The 18,364-nt window shown below is 37.1% G+C and overlaps 1 protein-coding gene across 3 annotated transcripts in view; it reads left to right on the top strand.

The window, feature by feature from the left end:
• The window catches only part of CNTNAP2 (contactin associated protein 2), a 1,946,064-nt gene that overhangs the window by 802,645 nt on the left and 1,125,055 nt on the right, over nt 1-18,364 (top strand). For all 3 annotated transcript variants that reach the window (XM_046020922.1, XM_046020925.1, XM_046020923.1), the window contains one exon: nt 8,782-8,929. In XM_046020922.1, coding sequence (XP_045876878.1) covers nt 8,782-8,929 — 148 coding nt within the window. The remainder of the gene's footprint in view (nt 1-8,781; nt 8,930-18,364) is intronic.

The following is an 18,364-nucleotide window of genomic DNA, read 5'->3' as shown; positions in this document are numbered from 1 at the left end:
GAACTAGATTTTAAAATATTTTACCTTATTGTTTTTCTAAGTTACAGTATTGTTCTTATACTATGATTCTTAATTAATGGTTCTCCTAGTAACATACTTCTAAACTTTGTATCTTTGGCAAAACGAAAAAGATAAGACCTTTCTAGTTAGTCAAGAGCAGAAATGCTCAGAGGAAGTATTACTGGTCACATACAGAGAGAGTGTTTTGGCATTTGCCACACAACATGTTGCGATGGTTTTATAACCCAAAAAGAGTCTGTCTTCAGCAGAGCTCAAGTGAATTATCTGTGTGAACATCTGAGATTTGATGTGGGCTGGTATGTGTGTGTTAATTCTCACATTTCTCCTATTATTTGTCCCTGGATTTTGACATGATTTTTGCATGACCATTTCCTTTTTTCTGCATCATCTTTGCGATGCCTGGTGACTTTATGTATTTTGATGATATCATTGTACCTCTGGGAAAACACTCTTGATTTGCCTAGTGTCTTGAATCAGACTAGCATGCTTTTTCTTTTTCTTCTGTAGGATATTATCAAACATGGTTTATTTACTATGACTCGTTACTGAACTGGCTTTGGTACATCCAGAAATAACAAGAGCTGTGAAATGTAAAGAGGTAGGAGTTAGGGAATGCTCATTTTCATTCATTCATTTAATCTGATTGTAAATGGATAACTCCTCGGAAACTGACCATTGTGGAGGGCCATCTCATATAGTGGTGGACCAGAGGTTTGATCACAGACTTCAAAGCTGGCCTACAGTGAATGATGAATTACACAATGAAGTAATTTCAGCTGCGTGAAGAGAGTAAGTGCAGGGTGTTGCGAGGATCCCCGTGGAATACGGGGGGATTGAGGAGTGAGGTTCTGGGGATATCCTTAACTTCAGGAAGCACTGTCTGAGCCGAGTCTTGCTGGGCATGTTTGTACAGCCAGATGAAACGATGACAAGAAAGTTCAGGTGACAAAGCCAGATCTGGAGTGTAACAGAGGCAGTATTTACGGAAGTACTTCTTTTTTCCCTGCCTCAGCATGCAGTGTAACCAGACCTGGAGACACTCACGTCAAGGCTGCAGAATGGAAAATCTATTTCTATATTTTGATGTAAATTGTTAGCATGGGGAAAATAAAATTTAAAATCCAGCAACAAATAAAATTCTACTTAAAAGTGATTATAGTGATCACAGGTTTATGACATCAACTTAAGGAAAAAATCAATATGTGCTTTTGTTGCAGCAGAGATATTTTATATTTTAAGAAATTAAGATCTCTCACATTAGGAAATATTCTTGTGGTGTTGTTTTTCTCACATAATTTCCCACCTAGGAGACTTGTTGGCAGTGGCACTAAGAACTCTTCCTAGGCTCACTTACACAATAGCTGTGTGTTTCAGACACATATTTTTTTGTCTTAAGCAAAACCGTTGCCCTAAGATATACATTCTCACTCATTTACTATAGAAGCTTGTGGTCCCTTCTTTTAGGTTTCTTGAAAGGTGAGGCTTTAGTGAGGACCAAATATATTTATTCTCTTCATAAAATACTTCATAAGTTACACTTCAGACCACATAATAGTGAATTTGAGGGAAATTTTACTTCATGCATCACACACAGCATACTTCTAAATCCCTATATATTTTCCTCCAGTCTGATAAATTATATGCTTCAAGGGATGACAAAATGCTTTCCCAAAGTTTATTGGTTTTTAAATGCCAAGTGGTGGAAAAGTTTTTCTATGATTTTAGACTTTTGCATCCTATTGGAGTTGAGGGGAGGATTTATCTCTTTGAAAGATTCTCTTAGATGAGGGGTTGGCAAGTATAGCCTGTGAGCTAACTCTGGTCTCTGTTCTTTTAAAGTCTGAGCTATGATGGTTTTGACATTGTTCAAGTGTTGTTAAAATAAAAGGAAGAAGAAGAAAAAGGATATGGAACTGAGAGGTATGCAGTCTGCTAAGCCTAAAATGTTAACTGTTTGCTATTTTACAGAAAAAGTGTACCTTTCCTGTGTCAGGCCATCTGGACTCTTGTTTCAGCTAGAATAAATGTTCAGTGCCACATGGTGGGAAATTTTTAATTATTAAAACTTTAGCAATATTTAGATTAAACAGTTAGCATTCTGAATAACTCACAATATATTTTCTTAAAAAATTCTAACTCTTTGCTGTATTTTAAGTTTTTCTTTTAATTCCAGCTAGTTAACATACAGTGTCCTATTACTTTCAGGTTGTACAACACCTGGAACTCAGTAATTTCCGTAGGTCATGGTGCTCATCATGACCAGTGCCCTCCTTAATCCCCAACACCTGTTTCACCCCTGCCCCTACCCACTCTTCTATGAAGTTTAGTAATTTGTAGGACAGTCACTCTCAAGTAGCAGCACAGGTTTCAAGTTATACTGCTCTTAGCTTTACTAAGTTTAAAGCCTCCCAAGTTACATAAATGCTATGTTAGTTACAAAAAAACAAAGAAAAACCCCAAAAACCCAAAACCCCCAAAATCCTTCTAAGCATATATAGAACTCACAGCCAGTAGAAGAGATTTAATAGTGATGACTTATAATTCACAAGCTCCTGTGATTGACTTTTCAGTCTTAACAATGATGAATTTGTCGGTTGTTTTCATGTATCCACAAAACATGTATTACTCTGTGACATTTTCCAAAGGTTGAATTTTAAAGCATCTGGTTTCATTCAGGAAAGATGTAAATTCATTTTAATTTTCCAATTTTTCATGCAGATTTCCAGTTCTTAAAGATTTTGTAAATACCAGCTGAATGTTTTACCTTGTTTATTCTTTCTTTTTGCATCTATCTGAAAAACCACCAGTGGGTGTGAAAGAGTCAAATTATTTGAAAAGAAATGCTTCTTTTTAAGACTTACGGCAAAGTACTCATTGTTACTTAAGTGAGGTGTGCACCACAGCAGACCAGCCTTTCTTTCTTTAGTAAACCCTGTTGTTCAAACTTTTTAATTATTTCTATTAAAAGCTGCAGAGGAGCTTTCGTTAGTGACCACAATGGGAGCATGTTTTGGGGGAAAAGTGTAAGAAAATAAAATTCCAATTTTTGTCAAAGTTTGTTCAAATAAAATTGAAGAGAGAACTGGAGCATGCAGGCAAATATGCTGTATAGTAAATGAGCCAGAAATCAAATGTACATCCAGGATGTGGTATGATAAGAATTCTCAAACTTCAAATTTGATATTGAAATAGGCAGTATCGAATATTAAAAATAAAATGTGTTGTGCCTAAATACAAAAACCTTTATTCCCAACTGAAAATTTTATTCTCAAACCAAACTCAGTGTAGGGATGCCTGCCAAGCTTGTTACTTTGCCCAGCTTGCCCTTACTTAGCTATTTGACAGACATCCCGTAAGTTCTCTGAGACTAAATTTCTTGATTTGAAAAAAGTGTGTCCTTACCAAACTTGAGGAGGTGCAGACAATACAACATGTACTAGGACTCTTTAAATAATAAAGTGATATATAAATATTAGATGTTGTTTTTATTAAATCAATGGTTGCACCTCTTTCTGTATTTAACTTTTCCAAATACTGTTGTATAAAAGGAGACATTTCATACATATTCATGGCTTTATATTCAAGGCAGTGAGTGGTAACACCTACACTCTTCTTTTGAAAAGTTTTAAACTCCAATTAAAATAATGGCTTAAATATCTGATGCTTGGAAATGGAAAGAAGTGCAAAACACTCAATTTACTGATGCTGTGAACACCGGAGAAAATACTGTATGACATGCATTTGTTCATAAATAATACATATGCCCTCTCCACAAAGTTCAACTTCAATAAAACACAACTAGTCAAAACATCTCAAATTCTCAATGTGTGACCTTTCAGTGTGATGGTGAAATTTCACATGCAATATATCTAAATCTTCACTAATTATCTTTCCATTCAGGTATCTTTGTATTTATTGATATTTATTGAGTTGCTTAAAAAAAATTTAAAAATGAGGAAACAGGCAAATATTGAGAAAGCCCAGAGGTTTTCTTCAGCATGTTCTGGATTTAGATGCTGGAATGCTGTTTCCACAGATGTACCTACTTTGTCTTTTTCTGACATCTATGCCTTTATAATAGCAGAGTGACCAGCAGGAGCTCAGTGGAAGGAAAGCCTCATTCCCAGTATTTCTGGGTTCTGTTTTGTTTTCCCTCCTCACATGTGGTGCATTTGGGATCCAGGTTGTAGTAAGTTTCCTGTCTCGTCTCTTGCGGTCTCACATCTGCACCACTGTTCTTTCCTATTCCCGAAGCATCTCACTGCTCGGGAATACTGGTCACCAGATCATTCTACCCAGTATGATTCTGTAATTTATGTTATGCTTTTGTCTTCTGTTTTTCTAGGAACTTCACTGTATTCAGGAAGGGGTGTTAGTGGCCCTGATCTTAACAGTGATGTGTCATTTTTTTGCTTAAAACCCTCCAGTGGATTTCTTTCTGGTATGCTTAAAATGAAATGTACAACATGGTCATGATTTACAGTCCTGTCTGCTCTGGCCTCCACCCCTCCAATATCGTCTACCCTGTTCTTCCTTTCTTCACTGTATTCCAAAAGCCCTGGTTTCCTTATTATCCCCAAACATGCAAGGTATGCTCAGTATTATATACTGTGTATGTAATTTAATATGTAACAACATACACTATTATGTAATGTCATGTCAGTAATATATTTACACACACATTCATTAAATATTTATTATTTATTATCTACCCAGTTATGTACTTTAATACATAAATGCCATGAAAACTGAAACTCTGTTGTTTACTCCTGTAACCCCAGTGATTTGAACAATATCTTGTGCTCTTAGCTATTCCCTGAGTGAATGATAAGTGAGTGGATCAGTAAATGAATCATTCCAGCATGAGTGCTAAAATTGAGTCGCATTAAGTCTTAAGCCTTAGACCTGAGTTCCTTCTCTGCACCAGGAATAACCTGTTCTCTGCTCCTCCTCCATTTATCTGCATCTCCCAGACACTGTTCTGTCCTCCTGTCCAGCTCATCTGTTTCTTTCTTTTTTTTTACTGATTATATAGTTTTCGTAGAGCTCCAGGTATTACTGAAATTATTACCTGTATTGTCCACTTTTGCAGTTTCTTTTAATATTGCATTTTGCAGGGGCGCCTGGGTGGCTCAGTGGGTTAAGCTGCTGCCTTCAGCTCAGGTCATGATCTCAGGGTCCTGGGATCGAGTCCCACATCAGGCTCTCTGCTCGGCAGGGAGCCTGCTTCCTCCTCTCTCTCTGCCTGCCTCTCTGCCTGCTTGTGATCTTTCTCTGTCAAATAAATAAATAAAATCTTAAAAAAAATATATTGCATTTTGCAACTTTTTTCATATTATTTTAGGCCTGTGCTAATGTGACTTATAAGAAATATATTTTTTGTTCTTTGTCCATCATTCCTGGCACACAGGTCCTCAAATCCTTGTAGTTTCCTAAGTGATAAGTACAATAAAGGTGAAATGGATTTTTTGGTGGTGTTGTTATTCATAATAAGCTCCCAGGGCACCGGATGGCTCAGTGGGTTAAGCTTCTGCCTTCAGCTCAGGTCATGATCCCAGGGTCCTGGGATGGAGCCCAGCATCATCTGGCTCTCTGCTCAGCAGGGAGCTTGCTTTCCCCTCTCTTTCTGTCTGCCTCTCTGCCTACTTGTGATCTCTCTGTCAAATAAATAAATAAAATCTTAAAAAAAAAAAAAAAAAAGCTCCTTTGAGCCACACCAGAGTTTATGCTAGAGGTGATTTTTGGAAAGCCCCTAGATAATCACAAAAAGTGGGGGGGGTGGGGGCTGGTTAACAGTTGAACCATCCTGGCCTCTGGAGAGTTTAATCGTCAGTGGCCAGTGATTTAATGATTTTGCTTGCATTATGAGACCTCCCTAAAAATCTCCGAAGTTGGTGTTGGGAAGTATTTTGGGCTGGTGTCTATGTAGAGGACTGGGGGATGTGGCACCCCTGGAGAAGGTGTGGAAGCCCTTCCCACATACCATGCTCTGCACGTCTCTTCTGCCTGGCCATTGCTGAGTTGTATCCTTTTATGATAAAACAGTCATCTAGTAGTAAACTGCTTTTCTGAGTTCTGTGAGCCATTCTAGCAAAGGGTCAGACTTGAGAAGGGGGTCATGGGAATCTACTTGTAGCTGGCCTGTCAGAAGCAGAAGGGACAAATTAGACTTGAGATAGGCATCTGAAATGGTTTGCTCTTGTGGGCCCCCTCCCCTAACCTGTGGGATCTGACTCTATCTCCAGATAGGTAGTGTCAGAATTGCGTTAAATTATAGGACCTCCAGCTAGTATCCGTGGAGAATTGGAGAATTTCTTAATGTGTAGGAAAACTCATGCATTTGGTGTCAGAGTGAAGTTTTGGAGTAGATGAGAAACACAGAAAAGTGTTGTGTTTTGTTTTCTTTTAGGCCTCAAAAAACTACAGATGTCTCAGAGATAGCGTTCCCAAAGAGTTACTTGGTATTGTTGTTGTTAGTATTTATATATCATCACCAATCACTACAGCAAGCACATCCTCAAGATAAATTGTTTGGTGGCTTTTACTGAGTAATATTTAAGATGCATTTTAGATTAATTTAAATGCTGTAAGCATTTAATTCAGTGATTTTGGTCAGGGATCCTCACCCATATTACTTTTGTGGCCAGGACAACCAATAGTGGTATTAAAATGCAGCCACAGCTTAATAGAATACATTCGTGGTATCTTTGTAAAGCTACAGCCTGGCTAGAAAAATACCTAAAAAAACAAACAAACAAACAAACCCGCTTTTGCTGGTTTTCCTGATCAAATTTTGTCAGTAAGATACAAAGAAGATGCTCTGAGTGTTAACATTCAGACTCAAAGCTCATTGTGGGCTTGAAGGTAGGTGTGGCCCATTCTGCAAAGGCAGATGCAGCTAAGGATGAGGACAACCCCAGAGGGCTCAATGGGATCATCCCCGGCGACCATCCCAGTTTTCAGACATGCAACTGTACATGGCCTAGATGAAATTTTACCCTCATGTAGATTATTGGGATGTCAATATGTTATAGAAAATAGTTTTAATCCTGAGGAAATATTTCCTTCTGAGCCCTATATTACTAGGTCTTATAGTGCACATTTTGTGTTTGGGCTAGAGTGTGAAGAGTGCCCATAAGGTAACAAACCGGCAACCACATATTCAGGGCTGTGCCATGTGTGTTGAGAGTAAACCGGAGCTTCCTGCTTCAAAGCTGCTGTGTACTTTTTATCAAAAGCATGTCTTTTGTGCTTCTTATCAATTTTATGTGTTTAAAAAACTGTTACAAATAATTTTTTAAAGATAGAACTTCTAACTTCTATTTTTATACAGAAGCAAATTCAAAGCCTCAGGTCAAGAAGACAACAAATTAGCCATGTAATATGGTGCTTATGTTGTGGTTTTTTTTTGTGTGTGTGATTAAAAAAGAACAGTTTTCTTTCTTTCTTTTTTTTAATTCGTTTATTTGTTTGTTTACAGCATAACAATGTTCATTGTTTTGGCATCACACCCAGTGCTCCATGCAGTACGTGCCCTCCCTATTACCCACCACCTGGTTCCTCAACCTCCCACCCCCCCCGCCCCTTCAAAACCTTCTGGTTGTTTTTCAGAGTCCATAGTCTCTCATGGTTCATCTCCCCTTCCAGTTTCCCTCAACTCCCTCTCCTCTCCATCTCCCCATGTCCTCCATGTTATTTGTTATGAAAAGAGCAGTTTTCTTCTTAAAATTTTTATTTCAGTGTTTAAGAGATCATATAAACAAATACAAAAGAGGAGGGCACATGGGATATATTACAAAAATTCAAGTTATCTAATATAGAAAGAGCTAGAATGTGTGTATGAAATTAAAACTGCTAATGTTTAAAATAAAACAGACATACATTTCTCATTTACTTGATTTATATTTTCTAAATTATGATAGTCTGTTTCTTTAAATCTTCCTTGAATTAGAATTTTATACTGACATTTTCCCTATTAGATTGTGATTGTTTGGAGTATAGTGTCTATGGCTCTAGGTATCTCATGTCCCCATATTACCTTGTTCTATACTTACTGTGGAATAGATGTTTTACAAATGTTTCCTGAATGAATGATAGCCATGCCTGAAGGAAATCCATTTGTTCTCTGCTGAAAAAAACAAGACAATGGGAAGTTCTCAATGTAAATAAGGTTCATGGGAAATCACTCTTTTGATTTGACCACATCCTCTGTAAAGGAGAAATCTGGAATGGACACATTTCTGATCAACTCGTAAACTCCGTAAATGTATTCATGCCAATAAAAGGTAGAAAACTCGGGCTATTTGCACAATGTATTCAGTTGTTCTTTTAATCGAACTGATGTTGAAAAAAAGTTGAGATTTCTAATGGTGGCATGGGAAGGTAATGTGGAGAGATTTTTAAAAAGCAAGAAATATGGTTGGAGGCTGAAAAACTGTAATTTAATGTAAAACATGAGAACTCATAATTTAAATATTTACTGGATACTGCAGTGGGTTCCATATAGTGTTTCATTCTTCTAATATGTGTGTTTTTTCACCTTCAAAAGGACACATAGAAATTTTGGCCTAGTTTCCGTTTAAAACCAGACTTGTTTTCAAATAAAGTAAGTATGGTAGCTTTGTTCAAATTGTTTAAAATATAAATATAAAATCCTGCCATTGGAGAAGAAAACTTATATTTATCTTAGCACACAGAGAATGTAGTTGTTTCCAAAGTACATTTTTCTTTAATTTTTTAATCCCTGTTCTTTTTTTCCAGGCATTTCCTGGGAACATCAACTCTGATAGCGTGGTTCGTCATGATTTACAGCATCCAGTAATCGCCCGCTATGTGCGCATCGTGCCCCTGGACTGGAATGGAGAAGGCCGCATTGGGCTCAGAATTGAGGTCTATGGCTGTTCTTACTGTGAGTATCTCTTGAAATTTATGGTGGATTTTGTTGTTTTCATTTAATTAGTGATTTATTTTTGATAATTTAACATTACTTGCTTTCTCTGACAATAAACTGCCTTGTTTTTATATATAAATATGTAAGTTTATCTGTATGTTCTAAATATATTTTTACATCTTTACACAGAAACACATAAAAATACCTTAAGCAAAGGATTTTTGTTCTGTAGACTAAAATGACAAAGCTTATTAAGTAAGTTGCCTGAAGTCTTAGGCAATATTTAAAAAGTAAAAACTTACATTATTATCCATCATTTTGACTCTTCGTGATGGATTTTGGATATATTCTTGAGAATTCCCTGCCAATTCTCATCAGTTTCACCTTTTACTATTTTAAAGCTAACCACTAAATTTTAATGTCAAGGATATTTTATATGTCTGTAAGTTTTATTTGCTCCTTTAAAAAATTGCCTTGGTCCCCTAAAACGATGCTTTTCTTTTAGTCATGTTTTAAGCTCTTTTTCTTATTTATTTCTTAAATACATTGTATAGATGTCTGGTGATTCTAATATATGGATTTTTGGGGATTATAGCTCTGCTGTCTTGTTTCTACTCATTTTTACCAGTAGTGCTTGTTTGCCTCTCCTCTTCTTCTGTCTTCTTCTTTAAAGCCCTCATATCTGCTTGTCCTTCTCTTCCCCATATTCTTGACTATTACCTTAGTTTCTTTAAGACTTCCAGCTGTGGAATTTCTTTCAGGCCAAGGTTGATGATGGTTTTATCTACCGAAGATCTGTCTTTGCTTATTTGCGTCTATGAAAGCAGTACCAACACAGAATTACTTTAGAGATTGTTTGAGCTGTTTTGAGGCCACTAGCTAGTAGAGATTCAATCTGCAAATACATGATTTGCAAATACTGGCTTTAGAATATGAATTCTCTGATAGAATATTTCCCTCCTCCTAGGAGTCTACCATTAGACTCTCCACCTACCTTTCCCACGGATACGTAAAAATAAAAATTCACTGCAACCAGAAGATGGCAAATGACCTATTGGCAAGCTTTTTAAAATTAACCAAACATTTGGTAGTTTATAATAAATATATATATAAAGCTTTCACCTCTGTAGAAATCAGTTACAGAGATTGGTGTGGAAATAGTAGCTGTTGTGATAACCAAATCAAATTTATTTATTCGTGAGCAATATTGTTACGTGCAAACTGAAGTGGTTACTACAAAGGGGCCATGGAGATCATTTAAAAGTTCTCCAGGTGTTTATTTTATTTGGGCATCACTCTATTATAGCAAATACAGCAAGTAGAGAGGCAGAGAAATGTAGCTCTTCAGCAGAATATAGATCTTCAGGAGGAAGATTTAACTTGTTAGGAGAAGCCTAAAATGAGCCTTAACAGAAATCTGGGTTCTCTGTATGTGGTCTGGGCATTATGGATACAGAATTCTGTGTTCACACATATTCTAAGTATCAACACATTGGGAAGGCCAAAACAAAATATGGTATTTTCCTCTGCATGATGGATTTTCTAGGGAGCATGTTCAGTAAATGAAAAATGTGTAATGCTCTTCATGGAAACCATGATGTATGAAATTTATTAATAATTACTTAGCACTTTTTATTTGTCATGAAATATGCTGAATGTTAGTAATACCACGGTGAATAAGGAAAACATTATATGAGAGATAAGGTGGAACAACTAGTATAGTAGTATTTATCAAGATAAAAATAGTGAAAGTTAAAATATACCAGAGGCATATCGCCTGAATGATAGAGCTGAAAGGAAAACCAGTGAGTCTGGTACAGTGCTAGAGCTCACGACCACTGTTGTATTTTCCTACTCCTTGATTCCAACAAAATGAACAACGATGTAACCATCACCAAGTCAATAAAGTAATCATATTGACACCTGGCCCCCCTCCCAGTTACTGCTGCTTTTTAAAGGTAGAAATTCACCTGATTTTTATCCTCATAGATTAGTTTTACACTTCTTTTAGTTTCATGAAAATGGAATCCTAAAGTATACATCATTTCCCGTCTGAGTTCTTTTCTTCAAAATAATAATTGTAAGAATTATCCACACTGTTATTTAAGGTATTTGATTATATTCATTGGCACTATTACTCCATTGTATGAATATCCTATAATCATCAATTCATTTTATGTTAATGAATGTTTGAATTATTTCCATTTTGGGCTATTTTAATAGAATTGCTATAAATATTCCTCATGGGTGTCACCTTAGGAAAGGTAATACCAAGTTAGGATATATGTAGGTTTAATTTTTGTCAGTAATGACAAAATTCTTTTCTGCAGTGGTTACTATCAACTCACACTCCTGCAGCCAATGTATTGGAGTTCCTGTTGCTTCACAAATTTGGGAACTTAGTATTGGTTTCAAAGTTTTAACCATTGTGGTGAGTGTTCATTACATCTCATTTTAGTCTTAGTGAGCACTTTCCTGATTTTTAAAGAGGTTATGCTTGCCCTTCCTTTGTAAACCTCTTTCTTTGTAAACCTCTTTTCTTTGAAGTGTTTGTTGAATTTTGCCTGTTTTCCTATTGGATTGTCTTTTATATATCTATTTTCTGATTGTTTTTGAATACTTTTTATAGCCAACACCCTCTCTTTCTCTTTTATTTTATTCTTGTTAGGATATCCAGACACATTATCTTATTTTTGAGATGGCTTTCTTTAAAAATCGTTTTAAAACCAACACTGTTAATGGGGTTACTTAGAGCTCAGAGTAAGGGCAAACACCGCTTGCCCAAAGGCAAATAGTGTGGGGTGACCAGGTGTGGCTTAAAAGAGGACAGTGTGTTCTGCAGTTGTTGCAAGTGGATCTGTGAAGTGGTGAGCTCATACTAGCATGGCCTTCTCCATCTAGCCCGGGGTTTGGGAGTCACAAACGGAAAGGAAAAAAATACCTGAAGCTACGTAGGAAGCTAGGTTTTTCTAGTATATAAGCGTCTCGGGGGAGGGGGGTAGGCATCATACATTTTAAAAACTGTATTAACATTATACCAGTAGGTGCCAGTGGAGTAAATGATGAACTGGTAACATAAAATGTAGGATCGAAGTTGAAAAATACCGTTGTAGTAGATTGTAGTAAGTTGGATGATGGTCTCCAGAGGTATCAGGTACTAATCCCTGGAACTGTAAATGTTACTTAATAAGTCAGAGTGTTTGATTAAGTTAATGATTGTGGCATGGGGAGAGTATCGTGCATTATCCAGGGGGTTTCTAGGTACATGGGTTCTGTCCTTGTGAGCCGTGGGCAGAGAGAGAATTCATAGACAGGAAAATGGAGGCACTGTGACCATGGCGCAGAGATCGAGTGATACTTTTATAAGTCAAGGAATGTTAGCAGCTACCAAAAGCTGGAAGAGGAGAGGAGAAGATTCTCCTTGGAGCCTCCGGAGGAACTGAGGTCCTGTTGACACATTGATTTGAATCTAGTGAAACTGATTTGGGACTTCTGGCCTCTAAAACTGTGAGAGAATAGAGCTGTTGTTTTAAGCCACCAGGTTTGGGGTACTTTGTACAGCAGGGACTGGGAACCATAGACGTATCAATATCATTTTAGGGGGAGAAAAGGTACAAACATAGCTCTAGAGCCGTGTTCTTCAGTAGAACTTTAAACAAAGATGTGAAATGTCCTTGACCTGCTATACTCTGCTAGTCACATCTGGCTGTTGAGCACTTGAAATGTAGCTGAGGAACCCATTTTAAATTGTGTTTAATTTTAATTCACTTGTATTTGAATTTACATAGTGTGACTGCTGACTACCATATTGGTTGGTGTAGATTAGAAGAACCAAAGGGGCGCCTGGGTGGCTCAGTGGGTTAAGCCGCTGCCTTCAGCTCAGGTCATGATCTCAGGGTCCTGGGATCGAGTCCCGCATCGGGCTCTCTGCTTGGCAGGGAGCCTGCTTCCTCCTCTCTCTCTCTCTGCCTGCCTCTCTGCCTACTTGTGATCTCTCTCTGTCAAGTAAATAAATAAAAAAAAAACCTTAAAAAAAAAATAGAAGAACCAAAAGTCTGCTTCTTATTTTTCTTCCATGTTCTTTTATAGTTTAAAGAACCTACAATATTTATTTTTTAAATGGCATTCTCTGACTTTTTCCCTTAGTTTGGTGAACAATGATTTAATATCCTGGACACAGTTTTTATTGTCAAAGAGTTGATGACTAGTCATTTCTTTAACAAGATCCCCAACTGGGTCATTTTTGTAACGATTGTCCAGATCAGATTCTTTTTATTTATCTATTTTTGAAGAACCCAAATTGTATTTATGTATTTTCAAGAGAAATACACGTTTATAGTAAGAAAAATATGTGTTAAACATATTTGTGATGGACAACTTTCCTAAAGCTACTATTGTTTAAGTTTACCTGTCCTAGTGTAGGCCCTTAGAAGATGGCCTTCTGGTCTTGTTTTTGTTTTTGTTTTTTTGTTTTTAATTTAGTGAAATACTATGTCAAAGAGTTTGCCTTTTCAATGAGAAAAAGAATCATGGCTCTTTGAACGGGAAAAGTCAGATACACCCTTTTATTTTGCCCTTGTAAGAGTTAGCAGTACTCTGTATGCTAGGGTCCCCACAAGGAGAGACTAGGCTTCGATCACTCCTGTGGGAGAGAGAAATGAATTCTCTCATCTTTCTAAAAACCCCTTAGAAGACTTATCTGAGGTCTGTCCTGAAGTTGCAAATTAGGGAATGGGACTGCTCTTCCTCTGTTTCTGAGTTTGCGGAAAGGACCGGAGAGGGTAGGATGCCAGTAGGAGCTGTGCTTCTGTTGGAGGCGTGTGCTGCTGCCGTCCCCCTGGCGTTTGTCATTTCTCTGTGCAGTTCATCCGTGGCCACTTGGCCGTCTGCGAAGTTCAGTATTTCTCAAGCTTGCAGAGAGAAAGTTCACTCTATTCCAGGTGGAGAAAGTTAGTTCTAGGCCACTTTTTTGAAGCCTTTATGGCTTTTCCTTTTGGTATTTCCCGGCTTGTCTTGAGATTCATAGGAGTTCTAATTTCAATGAATCTAAACTCATTTTAAATTATTGTGTTCCCTCTACATTTGGTTTTCCCTCAAGTTTAGTTGAAAGAAGTGGATGCTGTTATTTTTAAAACTTAGTGATATTCCCCATGTCTTCTGACTCAGTAAACCTTTTCCCAAAACACCGATGCTAATCTTCTTACTCTGTACCAGAGAGACTACATCAAACAGAAGGGAGAAGTCTCAGTCTAATAATTTCTAAAATTCATTTATGGCTGCCGTACTCCAACATTCATTTTACACAAGCCCAGTACAGTGTCCTGATTGAAGTGAGCATTTTTGATGACAAATACTATATGAGCTTTTAACCAGAGTCTTCATAAGAGTAAAGTCAGTGCCTTAGGAAACCAAGATACACACAACTAAACTAGTTTTTGTATATGCCTTCAATTTGAATGAATAATTAATAAAGCCTGGATATACCACCCAATGCAAATCATGGTGGAAAGTAAGCACCATACCAGGGCAGGAAAAAGTATCAAGAGAAGCCAAATACAAACAAAATACAAACAAAAAAGCCAAATACAAACAAAAGGACAGTGTTTTGTTCATTTCATGCTGTGCAAATGAGATTGTCCTCCGTAGGGACCACAAACTGATACTCACTATGGCCATGCTGCCTCAGCAAGAGGTGCTGTCGTGTATGTGTGTGTTAGTTTCCTAGGGTTGTAATAGCAAAGTACCACAGACTGTGTAGTGTAAGACAACAGGATTTGTTCTGTTGTAGTTCTGGAGGGCAGGAATCAGAAACCACAGTGTCAGCAGAGTTGATTCCTTCTGCAGGCCCAGAGGGAGAAGCTATTTCACGTGCCTCCCTTAGTTCTGGTGGTTGCTGGCAATCCTTCATGCTCTTTGACCTGTTTGTGCATCATTCCACTGTCTGCCTCTCCTTTCACACAGCCTTCTTCCCAGGTGTGCCACGGTCTGTATCTTCACGTGGACTTCTCCCCTCTGTGTGTCGGGGTCTGTGTCTTCATGTGGCCTTCTTATAAAGACACCACTCACTGGATTTAAAATCCACCCTATCCAGTATGACCTAATTTTTTTTCTTTCTTTCAAGATTTTATTTAAATTATAGCTAGTTATTTAACACATAGTGTAGTATTAGTTTCTGGGGTAGAATTCAGTGGTTTATCAGTTGCACATAACACCTGTTGCTCATAACAGTAAGTGTCCTCCTTAATGCCCTTCACTCAGTTACCTCATCCCCCCACCCACCTCCCTCCACAACCCTCAGTTTGTTCTCTTTTGGTAAGAGTCTGTTGTGATTTGCCTCCCTCTCTATTTTTATCTTGCTTTATTTTTCCTTCCTTTCCCCTATGTTCATCTGTTTTGTTTCTTAAATTCCACATATGAGTGAAATCATATGGTATTTGTCTTTCTCTGACTGACTTATTTTGCTTAGTATAATATACTCTAGTTCCATTCTCATTGTTCCAAATGGCAAGATTTCATTCTTTTCGATGGCTGAGTAATATTCCAGTGTGTGTGTGTGTGTGTGTGTGTGTGTGTGTGTCACATCTTTATCCATTCATCAGCCGATGGACATTTGGGCTCTTTCATACTGTGGACATTAGGGTGCGCATGTCCCTTCAAATCACTAGTTTTGTATCCTTTGAATAAATGCGTAGTAGGATCTTAGGATAGTTCTATTTTAATTTTTTGAGGAGCCTCTTTTTTATTTTCCAAAGTGGCTGCATCAGCTTGCATTCCCACCAACAGGGTAAGAGGGTTTCTCTTTTTCTGTGTCCTCGCCAACATCTGTTGTCTCCTGAGTTGTTAATTTTAGCCATACTTACCAGTGTGTGGTGGTATCTCATTGTGGTTTTGATTTGTGTTTCCCTGATGATGAGTGATGTGGAGCATTTTTTTTTTCAGGTGTCTGTTAGCCATTTGTATATTTTCTTTGGAGAAATGTCTTTTCATTTCTTTTGCCCATTTCTTAACTAGATTTTTAAATTTTTTGAGTATCGAGTTAGATAAGTTCTTCATAGATTTTAGACACTAGCCCTTTATTAGATATGTGATTTGCAAATATCTTCTCCCATTCTGTCAGCTGACTTTTACTTGTTGTTTCCTTCACTGTGCAGGAGCTTTTTATCTCGATGAAATCCCAATAGTTCATTTTTACTTTTTTTCCCCTTGCCTCGGGAGATGTCCCTAATAAGAAGTTACTATACCCGAGGTCAAAGAGGTTGCTGCCTATGTTCTCCTCTAGGATTCTGATGGATTCCTCTCTCACATTGAGGTCTTTCATCCATTTTGAGTCTATTTTTGTGTGTGGTGTAAGGAAATGGTCCAATTTCGTTCTTCTGCATGTGGTTGTCCAGTTTTCCCAGCACCAGTTGTTGAAGAGACTGTCATTTTTCCACATTCTTTCCTGCTGTGTCGAAGATTAGTTGGCCATAGAGTTGACGGTCCATTTCTGGCTTCTGTATTCTGTTCCATTGATCTATGTGTATATTTCTGTGCCAGTACCAGACTGTCTTGATGATGACAGCTTTGTAACACAGCTTAAAGTCCAAAATTGCGATGCCTCTAGCTTTGGTCGACCTAATCTTAAAGTAACCAATTAAAAAGACTGCATTTCCAAGGACGAACATGTTTGGAGTTTCTGGGTGGAATGAATATATATATTCATTAAAATTAGTAAGAATTTCTGTTAGATTCGTTTAGCTGGGAAGAGAAATAAGTAGTTTTGGGAATCCAACCATGTCTTCCTATTTAAATTAAATATTTAATTTTGCATAAAATGAAATTGTTCCAGTTACTTGTATTTTGTGTTTTTCACACATACAAATACACACACATGAAGTGGAAGATTTATTACGTTGCTTGGGGATCGATATATTGTGACACAGACTCACCAATCCCATTAGGATTTACTGAATTCTATTTGTAAATCATTTTGCTAATTTTAAATCTAAAGTGCAACATGTCATACCTGTGGTTAAAACACTTTAATGGTACTACATTGCCTAAAGTTCAAGGTGTTATCTTGAAATACGGTGCCTTTCCTGTTACCTCTGCAGTCTTACATCCTCTCACTGCCGTGTTGCACTCTGCGCTCCAGTAATACAAACTGTTCCTGTTTCCCAGTACATGCTGTGCTTCTTGAACATGTTTTTGTCCAGGATGTCCTCTGCAACTACCAGGTCCTCTCCATTTTCCCCTCCTCAGTCTTGTCTCTTCCAGGATTCAGTTGAGATGCAATTTTTAACAAGAAGACTCCTCTGAATTTTCAGAATAAACCACTTTTTTTTTTTTACTCCCATTACACTGTTTGAATATTTTCAGTGAAATGTGTATCAAAGTATTCCAAAATACAGCAGAGTGTGAGATTCTGGGGAGAGGGCAGACGCAGTCACCGTATTCATTATTGGCATCCTGTCAATTATCAGACCATATGCAAGTAACGTTTGCTCAGCTGAACTAATACCAAGATGCAGATGATGCAGGCCTAACTTACTCCCTCAGTGGAAACTGATTACTCTTTGATGCTGGGTAGATGCTTTCATTAGGTGAACAGGGTATGATTCTCTTGCATGATATTGAATGTTGCTCTAGGTGCCTACACAGTGTTGAAAGACTTGTTGTACTGACTATATTAATAGATGTTCCAAAAGAGTCACACAAAGCAAAGAATTTAGTATTCCTTTTTCTAATTTCAGTGTTTTGGGACCTATGTTATTTCTATTTAAGATTATTTTAAACCAGAATTTCATGCAGCTGCTTTATGAATTATAAACATGTAAATTGCTTATCACCAGAGGAAAAATATCATACTCTTATCAGTTAATTTGAACTTTATATCAAGATTAGTGTGAAAAGTAAATCAATATGAAAATAGATTTAATAGCTATCAAAGCCATGTTACACACGGTAGAGAGATAATTTAAATTGTTGTGGTAGTATGTTATATATAAAGGACATGCTCTGTTCTTATGTATGCAAGTACATAAAAAATAAATTCGGGATGTTATAAACCGAAATGTTCTTGCTACTAAGAGAAGTGGAACTTAGCTTCAAGAACATATATTCTTTAGGTCTTTGCAAAGTAGTTTGTATTTTAGACTTGAATTGGAATACTTTGTAATAGAAAGATTATCTGTATATATCTAATTGTGGCTCACCTTGATGGTAATAATGCAGCAACTGAAGATTATTGTAGCAGGTAAAAAGTATTTTTGAAATGGTGAAGAATAAACTGAATCATTTGTGTTATGGTTTTGACTTACTAGGCAATGTAAATTCATAGGTGTTACAAGATAATAAGTTATTGCCAATTTATACAAAAAAAGTCAGATACTTGGTGAGTCTCATTTCTGGATTGACATTTGAGGGTGACATTTGCGTTGAAAGGAAATTTATGGTATGAAAAACAAAGAATTA

This window comes from Meles meles, chromosome 10 (genome assembly GCF_922984935.1).
Source record: "Meles meles chromosome 10, mMelMel3.1 paternal haplotype, whole genome shotgun sequence".
Taxonomy (NCBI): Eukaryota; Metazoa; Chordata; class Mammalia; order Carnivora; family Mustelidae; genus Meles; species Meles meles.
Note: the sequence above shows the minus strand (reverse complement) of the source record. Positions and strands in the feature narration are given on the sequence as shown.